The sequence below is a fragment of the Gopherus flavomarginatus genome, chromosome 4 (genome assembly GCF_025201925.1).
Source record: "Gopherus flavomarginatus isolate rGopFla2 chromosome 4, rGopFla2.mat.asm, whole genome shotgun sequence".
NCBI classification, from domain to species: Eukaryota; Metazoa; Chordata; order Testudines; family Testudinidae; genus Gopherus; species Gopherus flavomarginatus.
This window is the reverse complement of record NC_066620.1, coordinates 36,128,854-36,154,295: the sequence shown is the minus strand read 5'-3', so window position 1 is coordinate 36,154,295 and position 25,442 is coordinate 36,128,854. Positions and strand designations below refer to the sequence as shown.

General features: G+C 41.2%; 1 protein-coding gene across 3 annotated transcripts in view; it reads right to left on the bottom strand.

Moving 5' to 3' along the window:
• SPTBN1 (spectrin beta, non-erythrocytic 1) overlaps positions 1–25,442 on the bottom strand; it is a 222,253-nt gene that overhangs the window by 8,386 nt on the left and 188,425 nt on the right. For all 3 annotated transcript variants that reach the window (XM_050951699.1, XM_050951700.1, XM_050951701.1), the window contains 10 exons: positions 25,027–25,305; positions 23,273–23,403; positions 21,119–21,323; positions 20,363–20,737; positions 17,355–17,599; positions 14,156–14,294; positions 12,086–12,170; positions 9,149–9,345; positions 8,407–8,516; positions 6,874–6,937 (listed from right to left, as the gene is read on the bottom strand). In XM_050951699.1, the coding sequence (XP_050807656.1) occupies positions 6,874–6,937; positions 8,407–8,516; positions 9,149–9,345; positions 12,086–12,170; positions 14,156–14,294; positions 17,355–17,599; positions 20,363–20,737; positions 21,119–21,323; positions 23,273–23,403; positions 25,027–25,305 (1,830 nt within the window). The remainder of the gene's footprint in view (positions 1–6,873; positions 6,938–8,406; positions 8,517–9,148; positions 9,346–12,085; positions 12,171–14,155; positions 14,295–17,354; positions 17,600–20,362; positions 20,738–21,118; positions 21,324–23,272; positions 23,404–25,026; positions 25,306–25,442) is intronic.

The window sequence follows — 25,442 nt, the reverse complement described above, 5'->3', positions numbered from 1 at the left end:
AATCCTAAAATGAGAGCATTTCATCCCATTGCTAAGTACTCAAAGACTTGCAACAGTAACAATCACACTTCTGTAAACATTAGAGGAATAATTAAAGTTACAGACATCAGCCACCTTACATATATTGATAATTTTACTGTTTTAAGTTTAACATAAATTATAAACATCTATTAAATTACAAGTAAACAGAAAATACAATCAGAACTGTCCAGGAGCATTCACAAAAACACAACTTTAATGAATGTTGCAAAATTGTTTGGTTTCTGTAAATGCTCTCTCCTCCCAGGTCCCAGATAGCACATAATCAAAACATGCAGAAATTAGGAAGATAACACCATGCATTTCATGTCCATCATCCCAGTTAGGATTTGGATCTTAAAGACAGGGAAAAGGTGAGAGGTCAAATGTCAATTTATCAAAGTCTGTTACACACTTCATTATTAGGTGGATTGGATTTATGTTAAAGGAACTAGAAACCACCACAGTCACTCAACATCACACAGCTATTTACCCCCAAACAAAGACAGAACCAAGGCCTTGCCCATCACTTGCTTTGTTGATCGCGTTGCCTGCTGCACTGCGTTCGAGATAGCCTAGAGAGCAGCCAAGTTTCCAGCAGCTCTGACTGGTCAAGCTGTCGACGTCTTCAGGAGCCATTCATCCAAAAATCATTTAAATTGGAATCCTAATGGCTAGTGTGCTTTTGCAATGCAGCTTGGTTCCAGTTTTACTTTTTCCTGTACCATTACTTTGACGTGTAGAGCCTTTGGTAGCAGCCCACAGGTTACACAAGGAGTGTCTGGTATTGTTATTAGCAAGTTACTAAAGCTCATTGCTGCTAATGCTCTAGTAGATTACAAACATTCTGTACCATTTTTATGCAAGCATTTGCAAATGGCACAATAATTAAAGACATTCCCACTGTTGCACAGGGGCTGAACAAGTCAAAAGCAGCAGAATTATTAGGCAATGAACTACAAATTAGACCTCCCTTTGCTAGAACTTTTCATGCCTGTCCACTGTGAATTATTATATCTTAGATCATTGTACATCATATACTGAACCCTAGAAAAATTCAAGTATAAACTTGTTATGAATATGGGAAGGATTGGTTAACTGCCTTTAAACAAACTACATTTTCAGAGTATATACATTATATCACTGAAACAGGGAAAGAATCACAACTCACATTACATTTCAGGCATATTCAATTAATAGGACTATGCCTCTAAAGACGTACAACCCTACAATCTAGTTCAGGGTTTCTCAAACTTTCTTGCACCGAAACCCCCTTCTGACAAAAAAAATCATTACACAACCTCAGCAGAGGGGACCAAAGCCTGAGCCCAGCTGCCCTGGGTGGCTGGACCAAAGTCAGAGCCCCACCGGCCTGGGGCGGAGAGAAGCTGAAGCCTCAAGGCTTCTGCCCAAGGCAGGGGGCCTGTAACCTGAGACCCACCACCCAGGGCCTTGGGCTTTGGCTTCAGTCCTGGGCAGTGGGACTCAGGCTTCAGCTTTGGTCCCAGGTGGTGGGGCTCGGGCTTTGGTCCCGGGCCCTAGCAAGTCTGAGCTAGCCCTGGCAACCCCATTAAAATGAGGTTGTGACCCACTTTGGGGTCCTGACCCACAGCTTGAGAGCCGCTGATCTAGTTTATTGGAAAACAAGTGCCACTTGAAAATGTCCATCCTGGATTATGGTTCTATCTATTTCCTGTCAGTATTTTACACCTTTAGGCTACGTCTACACTATGCGCTAAGGGTATGGGTCCCAGCTCACATACACATGCTAGCTCAATGAGAACTAGCACGAGGATAAGTAGCAGTGCACCCATAGTGCATGGGCAGGGGCAGCACAGCTAAGCTGTGCAGAACATGTACCCACCCATTTCAGACAGGTTTGTACTCAGCAGAGCTAAGCTATGTGGTTGCTGATTGTGCTACCATGGCTACATGACTGTTTCTACATTGAACTGGCACAAGTATGTGTCCACAAGCTGCGAATCACACCCCTAGTTTGTAGAGTAGACGTGGCCTTAGTAAAGCAGTGGCAGAGTTTATTCTGCACATTGGGCCATTAACATCTGCCACCTTTAACCAAGTATCAGAATAAAACAAAACGTGCTATAGGAAAAAAGACTGGTGGATGAGTATCCTGACGCTGCCAGCATGGTTACCAGGAAATGGATGTTATAACAAAGCAAGCTAATATCCTGGTTCATCATATTAAAAAAAAAAAGCGGGGAGGGTGGGGTGTAGGGGGCCCTAAGCAAAAAGCTACTTGGCTACTGACAGCTTAATTACTGTTCTTGAAACAAATTCTTATTTCTAAATTGACAGATCTATACAGTGAGACTGCATGACGTTTAAATGAAGAACAAGAATTACTGGGCATGTGTGTAAACTGTACATTACAGTGGATGATGGTAACTTAAATACTTGCCAATAGCCTTATATAACTACGTAAAACTACCTATAATCTAACTTCAGTATTTGCAAGATTCAACTTATTTCCCATAGTAAGTATAGAAAGGATATGAGAATATCACAGATATGGAGGTATCCATATCTACTCATTGTAGGCAAAACAGAGAAGTTTTTCAGTACAGCCACTGCACATCTAGTTAGAATGTTTTTATGGAAGAGATAAAAAAATAACTCACTGCTGCAATTTGCAAACCTGTTGTTTTAAATGATAACTGCCCATTTTAATTACATAACTAGTCCCTGAACTTCTATTTCCACTTACAATTTAACTATTGATTTTAATTACTGGATTGAAATAAAAACCAAAATGCATATGCAAACTAAAACACTACAGTTATGCTAGGACTATGAAAAGCTCATTGGATGCTCTTTAATGGAAAATTTTGTAGCATAATTTTCTTTTTTATATGTTATCCACAATGAACAGAAGACAAGCAAAATAAATTTGCACGTGGACGACAAATATTTATACCAAGTATGTGCCATGTAAATAAGAAAAAAAAAAAAAAGAGGAGCTAAATAAACTTTAATGAAAACATGCTTTGAGCATGCAGAAACAACAGAACAGAGGACAAACATTAATAGCAAACTGTACTGTTACAATAACAAAACAGTTAACACACACAAATACGTTTTTCTTTATTGTGACTGTTTACGGGAGGTTAGTTGCAAGTACTTTAGTGGCGAGCTACTATTCATGAGGTATTTAAATCACAACTGTGACATGCAACATGACAGCTGGTGACATGATTAGAAACATCCCTTTGATTTTCAAAGTGCATGAAGCAATATTACATTCAGAGTTCATCAACTTGAGTCTCTGTACTACAACTCAAAGACAAATAAATTACAGCCAATAAACTGTTCTGTCAAAGATATAATTTTGAGATCTTAGTCATAATTAACAGGTAAAAATATTATACTTCCTTAGTGTCTGACATTATGATTTTAATCATTTTTCTTGACAGTAAAGCAAAATTTATATATTTAACCCTAATGATATAAACTAAAAATTATTATCTACCTAAATAACTTATTTTTAGCCAGAATACATGTAAAACCTTCCTGGTCTGGCAAGTCTAAAGACGCAGCTAAGCTTTATGAGTACTGTAATACTTTTAAAGGCACAGAGACCCAATACTGGTGCACTGAATCCACCAGAACATTTGTATATATTTGTATACAGAAATTTAAAAGGGATTAAGAAGCTATATGTTGTTATCCTGACAAAAGAAAAGAAAAGACATGCATCATGAAGTGGAAAGATAAGTTATTATAAAAGTACAATTGTTGGAAAACAGTCCATCAGTTACCTTTGCTAAGATACTCTTTTGAAATCTATATTTCAGCAGCTTATATCAACTCTGTTACAAATAGCAAAACTGGTGTGTGTCTGATGTATTCCAACATGTGGTTCACTAAATTATAGGCTAGAAAGCTCTCATTAAGAGATCAACATGCAGACGGTGAAGATTAATGTGTTATAAAAAGATTCCATAATAAAAAAACAAAAACAAATGAAAAAGAAAAGAAAAGCTGAATAAGGTTATGGTAACAACCAAGAAGATTTGCTGTATGCAAAAATGTTGTGGTGCTACTGCTGGCTCGCTCTCAAATTCCTCATCACATTTACTTGTGGAATCACTTTTGCAAAGCCCTGGCATTTAAAACTATCTAGTTTTCATCATTCTAATATTAAAGGTGAACTAAAATGCATTATTGGAGAAAGGAACACGGAAAAACTGTCTGACACCCCAGAATGTTTACAGAATATATGTGCAGAACCAGAAGCACTAGGGATAGGTGTTTGGGAGGTGAACTGCTGAAATGCATTTCCTGCCAAAATCTGAGTTCAGGGTATGACACTGGACCCCATAGTCATCATAGTGATATGATTATGATATGATTATGGCATAATGATGATGCATTTTGTACAAGATGGGTCATGTGAGGTCTCATTGGAAAAGTTATGATTTGCCAAATATGATTATCCTATTTGTGTGCATGAATCATCTTTGTATCTGAAGTTATGAATATTGACTATGTATCTGTATTTCAAATGTGCTTACTCTGGGTAATGTCCACACCTAGCCTTTCAGATACAACAATGAAGAAGCTAGACACTGCTAATGGTTCATCAACAAAGATAATGGACAATGGAAGAGTTAAGTCTTGTTTCAGCCAGCCTATGAGTAATAGCTGCTATGATTCAGCAAGACATGCCATGGCATGTGACCAGACCACATGACAATTCCATTTTGGTACCTGTACTTTACCAAAAACTGGGCTGGGAACTTAGCTTGGAACAAAGTGTTCCCACTTCCCACCCCATGGAAAAACTATATAAGGTGGAGAGTGACATTATCTGGGGGTCTCATTCCCCACACAAGAACATCTGGAAATACCTGAAGAACAAAGACTGAACTGGGGAAAGTGCTGGTCCCAGGCTAAAGGTATTTCTAGCCTGTGTACGGAAAGTTGTTGGACTGCTTGTATCATCAGCCAGAGTGAGAAATAGCTAATTCAAATCCTATCTATCTAGTATGTTAGTCTTAGTGGTTTTTTGTTTATTTGCTAGATAATCTGCTTTGATCTGATTCCTATCACTTATAATCACTTAAAATCTATCTTTCTGTAGTTAATAAACTTGTTTAATGTTTTATCTTAACCAAGGTGTTTTGAGTGACGTGTCTGGGAAAATCTCAGCTCTGTAAACAAAGGCTGTTGCATAACTTTCCCACATCGAGGAGGAAGCAAATATATTAATAAGCTTGCATTGCACAGAACCCTGTGGAGCAAGATGGTGTAATTCTGGGTTTATACTAAAGCAAGGGTGCAAAGCTGGGGAGCTGAGTGGCTTAGTTAAAGCACTCAGGTAGCTCAGCTGGGTGAGTGGTGCCACCTGCTGGTGTGTTGGGTGATAACAAGGCCTGGAGAGACTGGCTGAGTTACCAGCAGAGCAGTGTGAGGAGGACCAGCCCAGCTGTATGGTTTGGGGGCAAAGAGGTTCCCACGGCTCCCAGACTGCATCCTGGGAGTGACAACTCGTCACACAGGGCTTTGCATTTCCACTGCAAAAATGATAACTAATAACCCATGGCCCCTCATTTAGGTTATTTAAGATGACTGTAAGCACCATACAGGATCAGGTCCAAAGACATAACAAGGAGCAGCAGCATGCTTTACAGCACTCTGAGTCTTAGAGCAGTTCAAGTTGCAGGGGAAACAGACCCTGATTTCAGACCTTGGCAAGAATGGTATCAGAGACAAACCAATTTTCTACTATTCTGTTGTTCTAAATAAATGTATTAATTGGTAATTTTTAAGTCTGCACATATGAGGCTAACTCCTGCTTGCCTTATTCTTATGCACACTCCCACTGACTTCACTTGGACATCTCCTATTGGTAAGGATTACTCACATGAATAAAGCAAGAATGATTTAGCCTGTATTCAGTTAAAAATTCGGGGTCTTATACAATTATATGCTTTTTTTTTTTTTTTTAAAGAAAGCATTGCAGCTCCTTTTTCAGAGTTGGTATCTGCTCTCAGTTACACCACCATATCCAAGGTGTGTCTATTTAACTCAATGGAGTTTCTATGGTGTAAACGGAGCAGAAATCAGGGGAGAATCTGGCCCTAAATGGTTATGTGGTAAGACTAAAACTCCTTATAAGGATTGAATATCAAAAAGTCCAGTTGCTAATGTTTAGCATTCTAGGTTCTCTGTTTATTTTTTTTATCTTCAGTTAAAAAGTTAATTCTGCATGGAATGTTACACATCTAACCTTTAGGCTTTTATTTTTGGTAGTTATAACTCTTTTCTCCCCCACAGCCTGTATTGTCAAGCTCATTTGCATAGATTATCTTCAGCCTTGTAAATAACTCACTTGCTAATGCAGCTAATTTAATAATGTTGCCGTGCTGAAACCTGTTAGTATAACTGAATGTGTCATACCTGTCAGATTTTAGTTTTCTTCTTCATTATGATGCAATCTCATTAAATCTCAATTACCCATCTAAAGGATGATTTAGCTGTAAAATCTTAATGCTATTAATGACATGAAAAACTCACAATAAGTAACAGGAAATAAAAGTGTCACTTTAACTTAACTGAGTGTCAGTGAAGAGATTCAAATAAACAAGGATTAAAGTGAATCAAATATATATCCAGGAGGGCTACTAATTAAATAAAAGTCAACTGGATGGGAGAAAAGAAAAGCAGCAGGGGATTTTAAGCCAAAAGATTAAAACCAATAAAATACTGAATAAAGATGGTTTTCGCTGCAATTGGTTTTGTATGTCACAGTCCAGACCATGGCCGGTCATTGGCTGTCCATCTGCTATTAAAGTTTTTGTAGTTTTGGTAGGTTTGGGAGCGGTAACTAACCCGTGGAGACTCCTGGTCTGATGGTAAACCATTTTGGGAAACCTGTTCTCCTTTTGTACCATCCCTGTTGGGAGACAGAAAACAAAATTGCATGAAATTCTAGAAAGTCACAAAACCTTCCTCACAAAAAACAAACTTTTCTACTGAATTTTGTGCACTGTAGAAACAGAAGCAATTGTTCTACAAATGCCTGAATCTCCTGCGATTTACATCAGTTTTAAAAGTACAAGTACGTTGAGTTCTGTGGGTTACATATGATATGGAATAAGGTGAGGGAAGAATCAGGCCCTGAGTCTTTTATATCATAATAACCTAACTAGGATTCTGTCCTCATCACATAGAAAATAACTGCAATTTGCGTGCGACTTAAATTGTAACTGTAGTTGGTGCACACTGAGCAACTTCCTCAAATGTGCAGACCTAGAAAGTTTTACCCACATGTCCTTACACTGAGAATGAAATCAATCTGTCCATTGACTTCAATGCATAGGCGGCAGGTATCACAGGACGGGGGAGGCCCAGGCTCCCCAAACAGCCCTGTGTGGCCCTGCCCACACTTAGCCTCCAGGACCTCTCCTGCTTCTCACTGGTGCTCTTCCCCATGGCCGGGGCCCCAGGCTGGGATTAGGGGGGCCAGCCTGCGGCCAGGGACTTTCGGAGCTCCAGAGCTGGAGGCGTTTAGGTAGCCCTGGACTGGGGCAGGCTGCCATCAACCTTGGGGGGATCGGGAGGGAAAGGGAGAGTACTCTGGCAAGGGAAGAGGGCGGGCCAGGCTGGGGGCAAGCCTCCCCGAGCCGGCGGTTCACGCGCTGCCAATGCTTCAATAGGTTTGGCCCTCAGTGTGTTTACCTAAGGAGGGGAACCGGAAGCCAAGCTCCCTGCAGGCTCATGGAGATTTCCAGTGACTAATTAAATGAAACTGGGCTGTTGTCAGCATCAAATATCTTGTTTGTGGGCCTTCCTCTCTACACTCAGAATTCCCCCTCATTCTTTAGTTCTGAATCCAAGATTGTTTGAGCAGGTAATTGAGGACAATTGTTTTCATTTAATCAGACAGATGGAGTTCCAACCCTCCTCTGTGCAAAATATAGGCAACTCAAACCATAACAGAACATAAGCTCTCCCTAAACATGGTTGTTCCTAGGCTTATTTGCTCCGAACCAGTAGTTCCCTCTGCCTCAGAATGACAATCCTGCTACTCTTGTATCCTGGTAACAGTTAACAAAATGCACTTTCCACTATGCCTCATTAGTAAATATCTTGTATCTTTATGCAGCGTTATAGCTCCACAGAGAAGCCGGGCTCCTTCGTGCAGGGTGCTAGCATCTACCATCCTGTCACTATTGCCTATAATCTGGAACACAGCATTCAGTAGATGCGTATGCACCATACAGAGAAACATTAACCCTGGGTCCCTCACATCAAACACATCAGCACGCCTAAGATTTTTGTCTGAATGTAAGTTTACTATTACTTGTGGGGCCCAGGGGGGAGTAATTCATGTGCAGTTTGCCTTCTTTGGTCTGAGCTTACCATTGTTGTGAATCTGCATCTTCTGGAACCTTTGGGCTTGGCTCTGGGGAAGGAGGCTGCCTCTTTCTTTCCTCTTCCTCTTGCTGTCGACGTACTTCCAGTAATTCCAGCTAGGGAGGGAAAATATTGGAGAATGGTAACAACTCACACCTCAGTCGTTTTCAAGAAGCATTTCCAGAAGATGCCTATAAAACTCAGGGCTTTTGCTGATACAGCATTAAAATTAAAGTTTATTGAAACAAAACTTTTGGACCCGATCCTGCAAATCATCACACAAGTGTGTTGTCGCACTGCAATCTATGCAATATCAAGGCCCTAATTACTACCTCCTACATTAGCAACTAAGAGAGCATTTCCTCAATAATTTACTGTTTGTGTTTGTATCTTCAAAACAAACACATTATATTAAATATACAGAAAACATCCTAAACTGTTAAAGGGCTGGCAAGTAATGCAATTTGTACACCAGTGGCTAGAGGGGCCCCTAAACTCTGGAACATCCTTTCTTTCCTCCTCTCTGGCCTCACACAGCTCCAATTTGTTGCAAAGGCCATTCATTCACTTAGGCTCTCTCTGGAGGCAGGTAGGGAAGGTATTAGCATTAGTGGGAGAGACACATAGTGTCTGAGTGACAGGATCAATTTGACTGAATAAACTGAAGGGAAAGTGTAAATATTACAGTGAACAAAACATGATAAAGTAGCCAAGAAAGCAGCCCTTTGGGGACTTGAAGAGTACTCACTGTAGTCAGTCTTTCCAGTGCTGAAAATCTTTCATCCCAAGTAGCTGCAGATTTTTCAAACGCTTCATGCCGCTTAATTAACTTTTCCACTTCATCCACACTTTGACCTATCTCACGACTGGATAGGTATGGCTCCTGTCCCAGCAGCCAGGCCTCAGCCACACTAGCATCCCTTGAGAACTGGTGTACTTCCAGAACTAAGCAAAAATATAAGGCAGTCAGTGCTTAGTAACATCAAAAGTGGCACAATATAGTCAGGTGCCTTTAGTTCTTGTTTTTAGAAGGGTTGGAGGGAGGGAGGGATTTAAGTGTCTTTGGATGAATTTATCTCTGAACCAAGTCAACTGAATTGAATGGACTTATACTAGACAGTAATTCTGATGTTCTGGTTTTGCTGAGGTAGTTTGAGCAATGCTTCTATCGAGATGCAATAAGACACACAAATCAACACCTAAACTCCTAACTATGGGCTTGACTCAGCTCCTGTATAAGTAAATGAAGAGACATCTGCTGAGTTCAGTGGAAGCTGAATTGAGCTCTACTCCAGCAGCACTGTCAGGAGTGCAGCTTGTGTCTCAGGAACCAACATAGCACGGCTACCCTCTGATACTATGCAAAGCATGTGTCTTTGGTACAAGTAATGCATTAAACCAAACATTAATAATAAGATCATGGATTGCTGGCTGGGCCTTACACTGTCAATGGACGTATTTAAGATTTTATGAAATGTGACCTCTGTCTGTCACTGTGTATTGGGATGTTACGATATTATTAGGGTTGTCAAGTGATTAAAAAGATTAATTGCACAATTAAAAAAATTAATCATGATTAATTACACGGTTAAACAATAATAGAATACCTTTGATTTAAATATTTTGGATGTTTCCTACATTTTCAAAAATATTGATTTCAGTTACAAACACAGTATACAAAGTGTAGAGTTCTCACTTTATTTTTGATTACAAATATTTGCACTGTAAAAAACAAAAGAAATAGTATACTTCCATTCACCTAAAAGTACTGTAGTGCAACCTCTTTATCATGAAAGTTGAACTTACAAAAGTAGAATTATGTACAAAAAATAACTGCATTCAAAAATAAAACCGTATGAAACTTTAGAACCTACAAGTCCACCCAGTCCTACTTCAGCCAATCGCTCAGACAAACAATTTTGGTAACAATTTGCAGGAGATAATGCTGCCCACATCTTGTTTACAATATCACCTGAAAGTGAGAACAGGAGTTCGTATGGCACTGCCGTAGCCGGCATCACAAAATATTTATGTGCCAGATGTGCTAAAGATTCATATGTCCCTTCATACTTCAACCACCATTACAGAGGACATGCATCCATGCTGACGATGGGTTCTGCCTGATAACAATACAAAGTAGCACAGACCGGCCCTTGTTCATTTTCATCATCTAAGTCAGATGCCACCAGCAGAAGGTTGATTTTCATTTTTAGTGGTTCGGGATCTGTAGTTTCCACATCAGATTGTTGCTCTTTTAAGACATCTGAAAGCATTCTCCACACCTCGTCCCTCTGAGATTTTGAAAGGCACTTCAGATTATTAAACCTGGGGTTGAGTGCTGTATCTATCCTTAGAAATCTCACATTTGGTACTTTCTTTGTGTTTTGTCAAATCTGCTGTGAAAGTGTTCTTAAAATGTGCTGGGTCATCATCTGAGACTGCTATAACATGAAATATATGGCAGAATGCAGGTAAAACAGAACAGGAGACATACAATTCTCCCCCAAGGAGTTCAATCACAAATTCAATTAATGCATTATTTTATTAACGAGCATCATCAGCATGGAAACATGTCTTTTGGAATGGTGGACGAAGCATGAAGGGACATATGATGTTTAGCATATCTGCCACGTAAATACCTTGCAACGCCAGCTACAAAAGCGAACGCCTAGTCTCACTTTCAGGTGACATTTTAAATAAGAAGCAGTCAGCAGTATCTCCTGTAAATGTAAATAACCTTGTCTGTCTTAGCGATTGGGTGAACAAGAAGTAGGACTGAGCAGACTTGTACACTCTAAAGTTTTACATTGTTTTGTTTTTGAGAGCAGTCGTATAACAAAAAAAATCTATATTTGTAAGTTACACTTTCACGGTAAAGAAATTGCACTACAGTACTTGTCTGAGGCAAATATTTACAGTGCAAATATTTGTAATAAAAAATAATAATGTAACGTGAACACAGTGCACTTTGTATTCTGTGTTGTAATAGAAATCAATATATTTGAAAATGTAGAAAAACATCCACAAATATTTAATAAATTTTAATTGCTATTCTATTGTTTATCAGTGTAATTAGTCGCAATTAATTTTTGTAATCGCAGTCAATTTTTTTGAGTTAATCATGTGAGTTAACTGCAATTAATCGACAGCCCTAAATATTGTGGTTGTTGACTATTTGTCTTTGGTATAAGAAACCTAATGGGTTTACAGGTTTAAAAATACACACTTTACGAACCAATGCACTTCCAAACATGTAGACTCTGTTATATCAGATAACACAGGTATAAACTGCACATATGTGTAATGTGTGCTTGGAATGCCCTTTCAAATGCCTTTTTGTTACTGCGGAAACCCACTAAAAATAAACTGTAAAAAAGAAAATGAAACTAAATACATCCATAAGGTATTGTGTATCTAGCTAGCCAATCCTGTCCTCACTGAAGTCAATGGCAAAATGCCCAGTTGGTCTTTGATGTTGGGGGACTGGGCCCTCATTGCAGCCATTATCCAGTTGCTGTACCTCTGGCAGTAGCAAATGTTTCTGTTATCATTCCAATGTGATCTCAACTCCAACCAGCAATAGTTAACAGGGAAAGTACTTGTGTGCTCTTGCAGTAGCCAAAGATATCAGTGCAGAAATAGTTACATCTCACTCAGCTAATAAGCAATTTAAATGTATCCTTACTCAGTCTCAGCCACTCCCATCTGTCTTCCCATTTGTCAATCATTTCTTTTCTCTTCTCTGTCAACTGCAATAACTTTTCCTTGATCTAAGTTTAAGAGAATGGACCAATGTTACATAAGCACCAAATCACTCAACACCACCAACCACACTGCATAACCCAGGGGTGGCCAAACATTTTGGCCTCAGGGCAACATATGGCTATGGAAATTGAATGGCGGGCCATGAATGCTCATGAAATTAGGGGTTGGGTTGCAGGAGGGCTCCGGCTGGGGGTGTGGGCTGAGGATGAGGGATTGGGGGTTCAGGAGGGTGCTCTGGGCTGAGACTGAGGGGTTTGGAGAGCGGGAGGGGGATCAGGGCTGGGGCAGGGTGTTGGGGCACAAGAAGAGATCAGGGGGGCAGGCTCCGGGCAGCGTTTACCTCAAGCAGCTCCCAGAAACAGCGGCATGTCTCCCCTCCAGCTCGTACCCAGAGGTGTGGCAAGTCAGCTCTGCATGCTGCCCTGTTCGCAGGCGCCACCCCTGCAGCTCCCATTGTCTGTGGTTTCTGGCCAATGGGAGCTGCGGGGGCGGTACATGGGGAGGGGGCAGCATGTGGAGTTCCCTGGCTGCTCCTATGCGTAGGAGTTGTAGGGGGGACATGCTGCTCCTTCTGGGAGTCGTGCGGAGTGGGGCAAGATCCCTACCCTGCTCCCTGGCTGGAGCACCAGAGTGGGGCAAGCCTCAGACCCCATCTCCCCGCTGAAGCTTGAGGGCGGGATTAAAATGTCTGGAGGGTTGGATGCGGCCCCTGGACCATAGTTTGCCCACCCCTGGTATAAGCTGTTACCACAAACAAAAGGCGCTGACTTTCAGAAACAGGATACACTGTGCAAAACCATCAGTGGGGAATTTAAAATTAACTTAATGGAAGTGGGTGCAGTTGCTTACTGTCAGCAGTAACCCTTGGTGAGGACACACTGATGTTCTGAATCCTGATTGTAAGTACAATATTGCAGTTAAAATACAGCATTTGCATGACTTGAGATAACAATATTTACTTTAAAACTACAACATGTAGATTAATAAGAAATATAAACTGGACCTGGCTTATTTTTGCCAATCCAGTCTGCATTTTGTTAACTGTTAGCAGGATAAAAGAGGAGCAACCACTTTTTTCTAGCAGATAATCCACATTACTTAACCTATGGATGTTACTACATGTCAGTAGCAGTCTATGTTGACAACAGTCAAATCCACTGACACACCTACATGAACCCCACATTGTTCTCAACAAGAACATGGGTTGGAAAAGCCTCTCTAGTTGCCTACTAAATGCCTCCTTGAGGAGACTGCATTGTGTTTATCTGTAATGCTGACACAGAAATAATCGATTCCCTGGATAGACAGTAACTTGGCTATAAAATAAGGCTGCCCTCACCCCTCCCATCCGGGGAAGAAATGAGGGTTGTGCATCTTTCCTTAGGCTTAGGGCCTCTCTAACTGGGTCCCAAATGGATCAGGATAAATTAGGAATAAAATCCAGGGTTTAAGCACTAGGGAGTCAGAGATTTCTCCCTTATGATTTCAGGACAGGACAATTTTCCCCTTAATATTCCACCACACACAAGCTAAAGATTGTTCTTGCGCAGCGAGGCACAAAACCACTCCTACGCCTTCTTCGAGTAGGCTCTGTAATACATCACTCCCCTTGGTTTTGATAACACTCAAGGCTGCCTTTTTTGCTCATAGGTGTCATCATCCCAACAGTGCACATCCCTCTTCCACATCAGAACTGAGAGTGTCACTTCTGCATGTTACCTGGACCAAAAGGTAAGTTTAGGTGCCAAACTGGGGACTCTAATACTGATCCCCCACATGGATATACAAAGTGGTACTGCTGAACTGACCACAGATTAGAAATAATACAGTAATCTCACCAATACAAGTGCAATGGACCCTAAAGTAATGCAGTCATTATAAATGAACACCTCATTAATCAGCAGATTACACAATGCAAGCCTTCTCTAACCGAAACAAAATCCATAGTTCAGCTGCACTGCAGCTTTTGTATAGTCAGCAGGCAGAGTACCTCCTCTGATGCATAGTGTTTCCTTGCCAGAAGAGATTTGCCAAGCTCAATGCACGTGGTAAAGCTGTCATTTCGGGCGTCAATTTCTGCTTTGATACCCTGGTGATTGTTCATTAGTAATTCAACCGATGAAACATCCCTAAAATGACAAATTGTGGTTTAGAAATGTATACTCCAAAATTAATGGAAGCACATAGTTGTTCTTTTAAACAAATAAACTACAACAGAAATGCACAATCTAGAATTTATTAATTCCCAGTTTGTCATTATACACAAGAGGCAAGAGGGTACTCAGCCTCTGCGCGATGTGTATGACTGGGGACAGGATACAAGGATACACATCTATATCCTGGTCAGTACTAAGAGTAAGCACTATGCAAAACTAGTGTTGCTATTAGTGCTTGCCTCTCCAAAATGGGAGAGAAGGGGCAGGCCCACTCCCCCTCTGCACTGGAACTAGACACTGCTTCCTCTCCCCATGTGGCACAATGGCCATGCTACCCTGAATCACCATGACAATAGTGGCTCCTGGAGCCTGCACTGTGGCTGTGCCTTATAGGCACAAGGAATCTAAATGCATCTAACAGCCCTTAAATCTAACAAGAAAGAGCCAAGAATTACCAGTCAGTAGATATTCAATGAAATGACCATACAAGAGAGTATAATTTGTCTTCTTGAAATCAACAGGCTGAAAGGCTCATTATAAAAGAGAAGGGGTATAAGGGATTGATGATGAATTGATATGGCAAGAGGGATTTTTTAAGCTATTCGCATATTTATTTTCTGTAAACAAAAAAGCAACAGCTGCATTAAGATGGAACAATTTTGATCTGAAACAGACATGAAGTGAGCGAAGGGCTGTGACGTTAACTCCTTAATCCTATGCTTTACTCTAGACTCTAGAGGCTGTATGAGAAAGAGCTGTAATTGTCCGGCTATGCCGGAAGGACAGGAGCTGTGTTCTCTGTAAGCTGTGCACTTGGACGGCTATTGGCTGCCCAGGAGAGATTCAGATGGTGCCCAGCTGATTAGTGGAGCTCTCACAGCCCCTAGCATGTGTTCAGGTGCCCTTCCCCCATGCTGCTCCATCCTGCAGCTGCTCCCCTCCCAGGATCCTCCTGTTAGCTGTGCAGAGCAAGGATGGGGTAGGGTGGGGAAGGAGAGTGCTGATGTCAAGGTGTCCCCCTCCCTCCCGCCCCTATAGCCGATCAGCAGGGCAGAGGGGGGACAGCCTGGCTAGGACTCTGCCATAAATGGTGAGTGACTGAGTACCTTTCTTAAAGAGACAGTGCACTGTTTCTGAGATTTCCCCAGCAGTCAGCTCACACAGTCTCTCTCTCTCTCCAACCCCTTCCCCCAGCCCCCCACATGTACCCCATCTTCACAGAGCAGGGGAGGGAAGACAACAGGGCTCAGGACAGAGCAAGAGAGCTTTCAGTGAGTGTCTTAAAGAGACAGCACACAGTGTGTCTCAGAAATGTCCCCAGCAGACAGCACACACACAGTTTGTATCACACACACACACACACACACACACACACACACACACACACACACACACACACACACACAGAGTCTCTGTGCCGTGTGTGCGCGTGTGCGCGCACACACACACACACACACACACACACACACACACTCTCTCTCTTTCACACTCACCTCTCAACACATACTTGTATCATTGTTATTTCTTGGTACTTCCTGCAATGCACATATATTCTCTGTAATTTTATTCTTTCAAAGTGTGTTATTTTAGTGTTTTGACTGGTCTATGCATTTCATAATTTTTATTTCTCTTATACTTAAATTTAATTCTTTGAGCAGTGAGTTCTAAAATAACTAACTTGTCCTGGCCGGAGTAATTATCCCTATGGTAATTTTTAAAAAATATATATTATACCTAAGATTTTTGTTTCACTGGTGGTGCACATCTGCACATACCTCAGTGCACATAACAAAATTTATTCTGCACGTGGATGGAAAAAATTAGAGGGAACATTGGACAGGAGACATTGAATGGGGTTTAAATAGGCTGCAACTTTATTCCTAAATGTCAAGGAGTACCTGGCAAATAAAAGTGTACAGTGCAGGTAATTCCATAAGCAGTTATATATATGCGGGGGGGGAATTGCAGTTGTCAGCTCCCCCCACCTTTTTATCCACCCTGTTCTACAGCCAACTCACTGCTGTGACCCGCCTGCCCCCTCAAATGAGGATTAAGGGAGAGCTCAGCTCCCCCTTTTGTACCAGTCACAGGACTCCTGAATCCCCTCATTTCTACTCCTTTAAAGAATACTGCCTTTGAATCCTTTGTCAATCCATTTTATCTGATCACAGTATTCCTTCCCTATGGAGTACCTGCGCTGGACATCCAGCCCGTGATTACATAATAAGTTGTGACATCACAGCCTCCTCGCCATTTCATGTCTGGCCAAACTAAGCCCCCAACCTACTGTGGGGAAGGCGAACTGAACCCCACCCCACCCCACCTCACTTTGGCCAATCTAGCAGCGAGGAAAAAAATTCCTTTCCAGCTCCCCAAGAAAGGACTGATCAGTGTAATGCCCACAGCGGATCATGAGGAGACCTGGTATTGAACTACTCCCATGGAGGGTGGGGGCAGCTTTGCCTGGTTTGGGGAAAAGAGGGCTTTTCCTGCACCAGTGTGGACATGAGTAGCCCCCCACCTTCCAGTAATCTGGGGGATGGGGGGGAAGGGGAAATAGGTCTGAATCCCCATGCTGATCTGCTCTCAAACTGCCACAGCAAGTTATTCTCTGTCCATCTAGCTCTCAACAGGGCCACTCTCCTTTTCCTAGGAGCCAGGAGCCAGACAATGGCCCATACAACTTAATGTGTGGTGAGGTCATCCTCCTAGAGTAGTGAAATCTCTCTTTTTCACTAGTTCTCTCCAGCCAGCTCTGCAGTTCCTTCCATCTGACAGTCAGCATAGCTGCCATTCCTAATTGTGGTATGGGTAGCCAGAATGCCACCCACTGCCTGCTTTTCCTCTGTCTATATGGAAAGGTTGATTAGACAGCCATTTTATTTCAACTGGTTGGAGGGATCTAAATTATCTAGATAACCTTGCTCCCATTATCTTGGCTCAGTCCTTTAAACAGGCTGCTATATTCCTCAGCAAAAGTAGCAGCCTTACCATAATAATATCATAATATTCCATTGCAGATGTTCACATTACCTTGGCTTCTCTTGGGCTTCAATCTGCCGGATAACATCTTCCATCCAGAGCATGAGATCACGAACCATGCTGAAGAAACGAAATTTATCTCCTGTATCCACTAGTCTAACCCTGCGTCCCTCGCAGGCATCCAGCAATGCTTTCCATGCTTCCAGGACCTCGTTCTCCCGCTTCTGGATGTCGTCAGCCTTGTCCCCAGCATAGGCAGCCTGTAGGCGTGCAGCATCCTCTTGCAGCTGTCTCACCTAATGTATTTAAAAAGCAAACAACAAAACTGCACCTCAGGTCGTGTATGCTTTTTAGTCAAAACAATCCACAGTGTAAGGAAATTTCAGATACTAATTAATGTTTTGAGTTTCTCCTTAAAGTGTTTTATAAGTTGCAACTTTTCAGAGTTGGAACTTTGCATTGTGAAAGCCTCACTCTTGGTGTCCTGTCAGCCTTTCATTTTAGAACTTCTCATACCTAGAGAAGTAGAGACTTCTGGTTAATAATCCTCAGAAGAAAAACACATCAATTCCCTATTGCCCGCATCTTGCGTGATCATTTATACCAGTGCAAAATGATTCATAGATTTTAAGGCCAGAAGGGATCATTATGATCATCAAGTCTGGATGAAATAGATGAAATATCTTTTAGAAAGACAGCCAGTCTTGATTAAAAAACTTCAAGTGATGGGGAACCCATCATATCCCTAGGTAAGTTGTTCCAATAGTTAGTTATCCTCACTTAAAAATTTGAACCTTATTTCCAGTCTGAATGTATCTATTTTCATCTTTCAGTCACTGGATCTTGTCATGCCTTTGTATGCTGGACTAAAGAGACTACTACTATCAAAAAATCTCTTCCCCACATAGGACCTTGTAGATTGTTAAAAAGTGACTTGATCACATTCTCTTGGATAAACTAAACTGACTGACCTTCCCAAGTCTCTATTACAAAACATATTTTCTAGATGTCAAATCATTCTTGTGGCTCTGTTCTAAATCTTTTTCAACGTTTCCAACATCCTTTTGGAAGAACTACATACTGTACTCCAGTAATGGCCTCCCTAATGCAGCATATAGAGGCAACATATCTCCCTACTCCTAGTTGATACTCCCTTGCGTATGCTTCCAAGGACTATGTTAAACCTCTTAGCCACAGCATTACACTGGGATCTCATGTTCAGTTAGTCATCCAGCTTGATTCTCAAATCATTTCAGAGACAATTCTTTCCAGGATATAATCTTCTATCCTGTATAAGTGACCTAATTTCTAGGTACAAAACATTATCAGAACATGATGATAGTGTGTTACATCCACTCTGCACTCCCTTTGCACTAGTGTAAATGACTACTCAAGTTGCAGGGCCATTGTGAATTGGCCCAGACACTCCCAACAATGAAGAAAAACACTAGTTCATAGCAACCGAGTTCACTTGCATTTCTCCCATTTGAAACATTCATGTTAAAAGCAGCTGTATGCCTTAGTGGGGATTATAATTCCTAGTATGGTATATTAATAGCTATTCTCTTTTTTGCCTATTTAATATACTTGCCTTAAGAAAATACATTTTTTTAATTGTAGTTTTGACATTTCAGATTGTTTAAATGTTTAATGAATTAAACACACTGACAGTTACTGCATTTTGAACTCTACTAATCTTTATATTGTGCATGCGTAAGTACAGAATGTGGAATGGAATAAAATCAAATCAGAATGAGCTCATTGTGTCCATCATCTGAACAGTTTCTGAATTTTAGGGGTGAAATGTTCAAAAGCACTTGGTCTTGGCCTAACTCTGCTCCCACAGAAGTCAATGAGAGTTTTACCATTTTAAATGTCCTAGTTTACTATTTCCAGAAACTAATACAAGAAGCAATAGTGGTGAAGTTATAATATCCAAATGCGTAACAAAAATAGCTGTTTGGTAGATTAACTGCATTTAGCAGCAAAGAGTCCCGTGGCACCTTATAGACTAACAGACGTATTGGAGCATGAGCTCTTTGCGGCTTTTACAGATCCAGACTAACATGGCTACTCCTCTGATACGTAACTGCATTTAAAGATCTAAGGTTTTTATCAGCCACTACAAACAAGAATACCAAGCATTAGAAAATCTGGAGAAGATTAAGGCATTTCCTTTAATTTTTGCTTCCCCTCCTCCCCCCTGCATACAGTTTGGAACATCTGTCCTTCCACTGGACAGTTTATTTTGTGCAATGTTCACAAATGGAGCAAATATGGGCACTGGGGCATGGAAAAATTCAGAGGTGACTTTTTAGCATAATTACTACTAACCTTCCCAAGATTGTGTTAAGAGCATAGAAAAAGCTAAAATCTGTGTTTATATATTAGCACTGATATACAAAAAAAACTTGATAGATTTAATACCAGCTCAATACCTCACTGAAACTGCTTTAATAGGTGTTCTATTTAAATCAAATTAACATTTTTTCTTCCTAATTTATCTTCCAATTGCATAAACCAGACAACGTAATGCTGACACTACTATATATGCCTATCTGAAACAGGTCCTCTGGGAAGTCAGACTAAGCTACCCACCTATCCTACAATCCTCCCTTCCATCCATGTTTTTATATTGGTACGCAGCACCCCAGTACTAATGGGAAATGTATGGCTACCACCTTTAGCTGGGGCTGAAAATCTTACCTTCATTGCCTGTCATCATAAGCAATATACAAGCCCTTTGACTTTATGATTTCTATTCTAATCAAGCACAGCACATGACAAATGTTCAGTAAACAATTATCTGTATATATAGAAGCGGTGGACTTCTAGAGTGACTTCTAACACTCTAGACACTAACAGAACTATACTATATAATTAGAGAAGCAAATTACAAATACAAGTAGTAAAATAAGCCACGTGATGTTATTCACATAGAAATGTTTTTGAACAGCAATCCACAATCTTGTCTCTCAGCACTTGGTGGCAGATATCTGATGTCATCCCAGATTCCTACATCCAGACACACACTGAAAAGTTGCTTGCATAATACACACCTGGGTGCCTAAAGCCTGAATATCATGTTCAAACGTTGTGTGCATCCTTTGCAGTGCTTCCACTGTGTTTTGGTCTCTACCAAGTTCCTCGGGCAGTTTCTTGTGTTTATCTTGAATACGTCCAAAGATCTCCTTGGCATCGTGGTAAAATTTGTGTAGTTCATAAGAGGCTGCTAGAATCTGTGTTCTTGTGTCAATGAGCTCCAAGAGGTCAGCCCATGCCTCATTAAGACCATCCTTCCACTCTGCAATGGTGGCTGCATCAGAATGTCCAGAATTGATGAGCTCATCTGCCATGTGGTTAACAGTATCAACACGTTCCTGTCCAATGTTTCCAGTGTCTCGGGCAAATTCGCGGAACCGCTCTTGTAACATCTGAAATGTGAACAAAGAGCTGTAAATCAGCAGTGCCCAAGCTATATTTTTTTTACTTACATCTATCATTGGGGATTGCAAATGTGATGGGTAGCACATGACTTTTTAATATAAATTGTGTAAGATTACCAGGAATGCTATACTGGAGTGTCTTACTTGCAATAGAATTCGCAAGCAGGAACCTGAAATAGTTTATGACAACTATAGGAATCCCACAACATATCGCTTATGTTGTAGTGAAGAGACAAGAACATGCAAATGACTCAATACCCTCAAAATATAGTGTGTATCAAATAAGCAAAACCTACCATTGATACCCAGCTAATGTGTACAATTCCCAGAAAAATCAGATTTGTCTGCAGCTATTGCCAAACAACTTACTGTAACATGTTCATAATCCTGTCCCAGCTCGTGGGATCCTGCCACCACTTCCCTTTCAGCAATCCATTGCTCCAAGTCATCCACCTCACGATTGAGCTGGAATAGCCTGTGTCTCTCATCTAGTTTGCCCCTCCTCTCTTCAGCTAGATCCTTCAAGCCTGCATACAGCTTATCCACCTTGGACTGGCGCATACTGATACGCTCGCTGAAAAAAATCCGCAAGAAGATGAGTCACCACTGATTTTTTAAAAAACAAACAAACATCAGGGATCAAAAAATCTAAGAAGAAAAATCACTGTTAGAATATTTAGCCCATAAAACACGTCTCTGAAGTAACTAAAACTTTGCCTGTAAACATTCGGACCAGATCCTTATCTGGCCTAACTCCATTAAAGTCAACGGAGTGATGCCAATTACACCAGCCAAGAACCTGGCCCACCATGCAAATATAGACCACACCCATTAACTGTGGAAAATGTATATGTGAACAAAGAACCTCATTTACTGAGGTTAAGATCACACGATGGACTTGTCCTAGGACTGAGAGAAAGGACCTGGACTATCTCTCCCTTGGTTCAAGCAGTCAGAATTTCCTTCAGCACTGAAAGTTAATGCTAAATTGATGGTCAACAGCACTAACGGGTTTCTTCAGTCTAAGGCTCAATAATCCAAAGGAAACTAATAATTCTGTTTACCAGATCTCCTGGATTTGTTTCCTGTGAGCTGCATAACCCCCTTTAACGTTGCCTTTCCTCTGCCAAAGATACAGGTTTACTAGGTTATTGCAATATTCAATCAGGAGAGCCATAAAAACTCAAAACTGACCATGAGTGAGTGCTTTTAAATTATGCAGCACACACCCTTCCAATAGAGATGGAGACTGTCATCGCCAAGACTCTCCCAGCTCCAGCCAGACTAGGGGTAGGTTAAATAAATTTGCCATAGAGCCAGTGTATTGTCAATGGAGAATTCAGTCTCCGTGGCTGTAACTACCATGGTAAAGTTACTTTTTTAAGGTCTCTTAGTGATATATAGCCTGAAATCAATCTCTGGTAAAGGTCATAACTGAATTGGCTTCTCCTATAGTATGTAACTCTGGATTTAACTAATTTTTTTCTGATAGTGTCCCTTCCATTCTCATTCCATTGAACCATGTGATCTAATAAAACGGATTTAGCCACCTGGAGCCGTCTTTGGAATAGCCTAAGAATCTCCTATTTCCTTCATTCCGAGGGCCATATTTCTTCATGTATTAACTTTCTGTCTTCATGAACAAGGCTCCCCTCCTTCTGAGACTGACCAAATGTAGAGGCGTTGGAAGTCTCCTGTGCCACAGGGCCTATTACAATCACCAAGACACCAGAGTATCCCAATACTAGCTTTACAAGCATGGTGCTTTTCCATGTGTGTTAAGAGTGAAAAGCTGGATGTGTAAGCACAGATACATTGTATAGTGAGTCAACATAGGAGATATTGGTGTATATTTGTAGAAGCAAGCCACACCCATAAAGTGGGGGGCTCTAGCTACAAAGAGGGGATGGCTAGTACAGTATTCTGCGCAACCCTCAGCAGTCTCCAGAGACGAGTCTCTGTCATCCTTAGAAAGTAAAGCTGCCCTTCCTCACTATAAACCCCACGGCAGGGCAGTAGGACCTCCATCCGGAGGCACTTCCACTGACATTCAAAAGTGAATGGGCTTGGGTGATTCTAACTCACTGGCCCAGTGCTCCCCGCTGATGTGCAATGGGAGGGAAGAAAGAGTATCTGGATACTCCTCCCCTATACAAGCAGCATGATTGGATTCCTTTTTTCTACAGGATGCACATGGAAGTATTATGGTTAATGCACCAGCCCATGCAATGGCCCCAACATGCCCAGTACTAATCAGTAGTTGTGTACACTAATCCTGATCAGAGCATCAGCAAATTGCGCCTTGCAGTCTGGTGCACTAGATCTCCCTGTGAAATTCCACCCTGACAAGGATGCACCAAGACATACACCTGTTGTCTGGCTAGGATAGAACTTGGTCCCACTTTGGACATGTTTTCCTGAGTTACTTATAATTTGTCTTAGTCATTAATCTTTCACGGTGCACCAATGAAGTGATCTAATTGTCAAAGAAAGTTAAAAATCCAACTGTAAGGGATTACTAACCTTTCCGGATGATTGTCTGCAACCAAAGTTCTGCTAGTCTTGGAAAGCTGGTGCACCGTCTCAGCATAGTCTTCTACTGCCTGTTCCAAAATCTGGTGTTTCTTCAGCATGGACACTGCACTCTGTTCATCCTGTAACAGGGACAGAATGATACAGTCAGGTCCTCCCCTTTAGAGAAATACTCAGCAATGGCAACCTCACCAGGTTGGGTGAAATATGAGAAATCAACTTGACAGCAGTGTAAAAGATTTACAAAGGATTGCTCTTAAGCGCAACTTGAAGAAAAGTTGTTCTGACTATGGTATAAAAATGTTAGTTAAATCTATGGTAAATAGTGTCCATTCACAGTGAGAAAACAAGTGAAAGGGTGAATACGATGACCCCTCTGGGATCCAGAGCAAGATTAAATCAGCTGTGCATCAAACATGTTGAATTTCCTTGACTGTGAAGAGCGCTGTGCGTTTATAGAACATTGGTGATGTGTAGGGCCCATTACAACAGAAAAGATTTTTGACATATCACTGGTCAGGCTTTGCAATTACACCCTTGGTCAAAGATAAGAAATTCTAAGGATCTGGAAAAGGCTCCCCAAAAATGCCTGCAGAAATTTTGATTAAAACAATATGCAGCTAAAATTAAGTAAAATAAAGCACGGCTGACGATGTAACTTGAAACCACCTATAAGTGTTTCTCTCTGAAACATTCTGGTGGACTGATTGTTTGTGGTTTCATTTTTAAGATTTCTTTTATTTGTAATGCCTGCGAAACAAAGTAAAGCAAAACATTTGTTAGCTGGGCACTGAATGCCCCTGGAATCTGTTACATGGGTGTGAAATGGTTATTTATTGCCCTGGGGCATTAAAAATAATAATAAAAAAACCTATATAGCATACTCCCCTCCCTCCCCCCAATACTGCAGAGAGGAAGGAATAGATTGTTTTCCCTTATGTAGGCTGATCCTGTTTGGATTTGACTACAATGGCAGCAGCAGCAGACCCTTAATGGAATGACCTGAGTTCTGAAGTACTGGGCTAGATTCACCAGTACAGATTAGCTGTTTTACACTGCTCCAGTGATGCAAAACACCTGGAAATTTCGGCTTACGAACATTCATTTGGTTCTGGTGACTCTGGCCGTATATCAGCAAACAGGAAAATACATGTATGGCACACACCAAATGCAAAAACAAGGTTCCTTGTAAAGCACTAGTGTTGTGTGTTAGTGGTACAGGTATTGTCAGGTGATGCTGCACTGTTAACATGACCTGGTACTGCAAGACCAGTGTTCCATAGGAAAACAGTAACTTGTGAGTAGCACTACCCAAACAGAGATCTCTTGTGGGATCTCATGAGTAAATTCAGTTCATTTATGTCACCACTGTATTTGTGACATATTTGATTACAGAATCAGAGAAACATAGGGCTGAAAGGGACCTTAAGAGGTCACCGAGTCCAGTCACCTGCGCTGTGGCAGGACCAAGTATACCTAGACCGTCCCTGACAGGTGTTTGTCTAACCTGTTCTTAAAAACCTCTAATTACAGGACTCCATAACCTCCCTTGGAAGCCTATTCCAAAGCTTAGCTATTGTTAAGAGTTAAAAAGTTTGTCTTAATATCTAAACTAAATCTCTTTTGCTGCAGATTAAGCCCATTATGTCTTGATTTACCAATTCTCCAGTTTGTCAAGGCCATTTTGAATTCTAATCCTGTCCCCCAAAGTGCTTGCAAACCTGTTTCACCATAAAGCTACTTACCTTGGCTTTCTCTTCTGACATCATATAGAGTTCCTGCTCACTCATCCACGCTTCAGCCTCTGCAGCATCGAAGTAATACTGCTGTGCTTTGTGAGACTCCTCCAGGCGTTTGTGGCGTTTCTCTGTCTCCTCAATTAGGAGTTTCCACAGCTGTTGCAAATCTGCAAGTCTCTGCTGAAGCGCTTCAGCATTAAGGCTGCTGTCTGTAATAACGTTTTGGCTCCTCTCAAAAATGTCATCGATACGAGGCTGATGTCCTTGAATTTCCTTCTGAAGTGTCTACATTGGAAAGCAACATATTAATTAGAAACAGCATCTCAACACACTTACAAAATGAGGATGCCAGGCAGGGCTGTCACCTAAGGCAGAAGGGTAGCAGGCACAGCAATACATACCATAACAGTTTGTGTGGACAA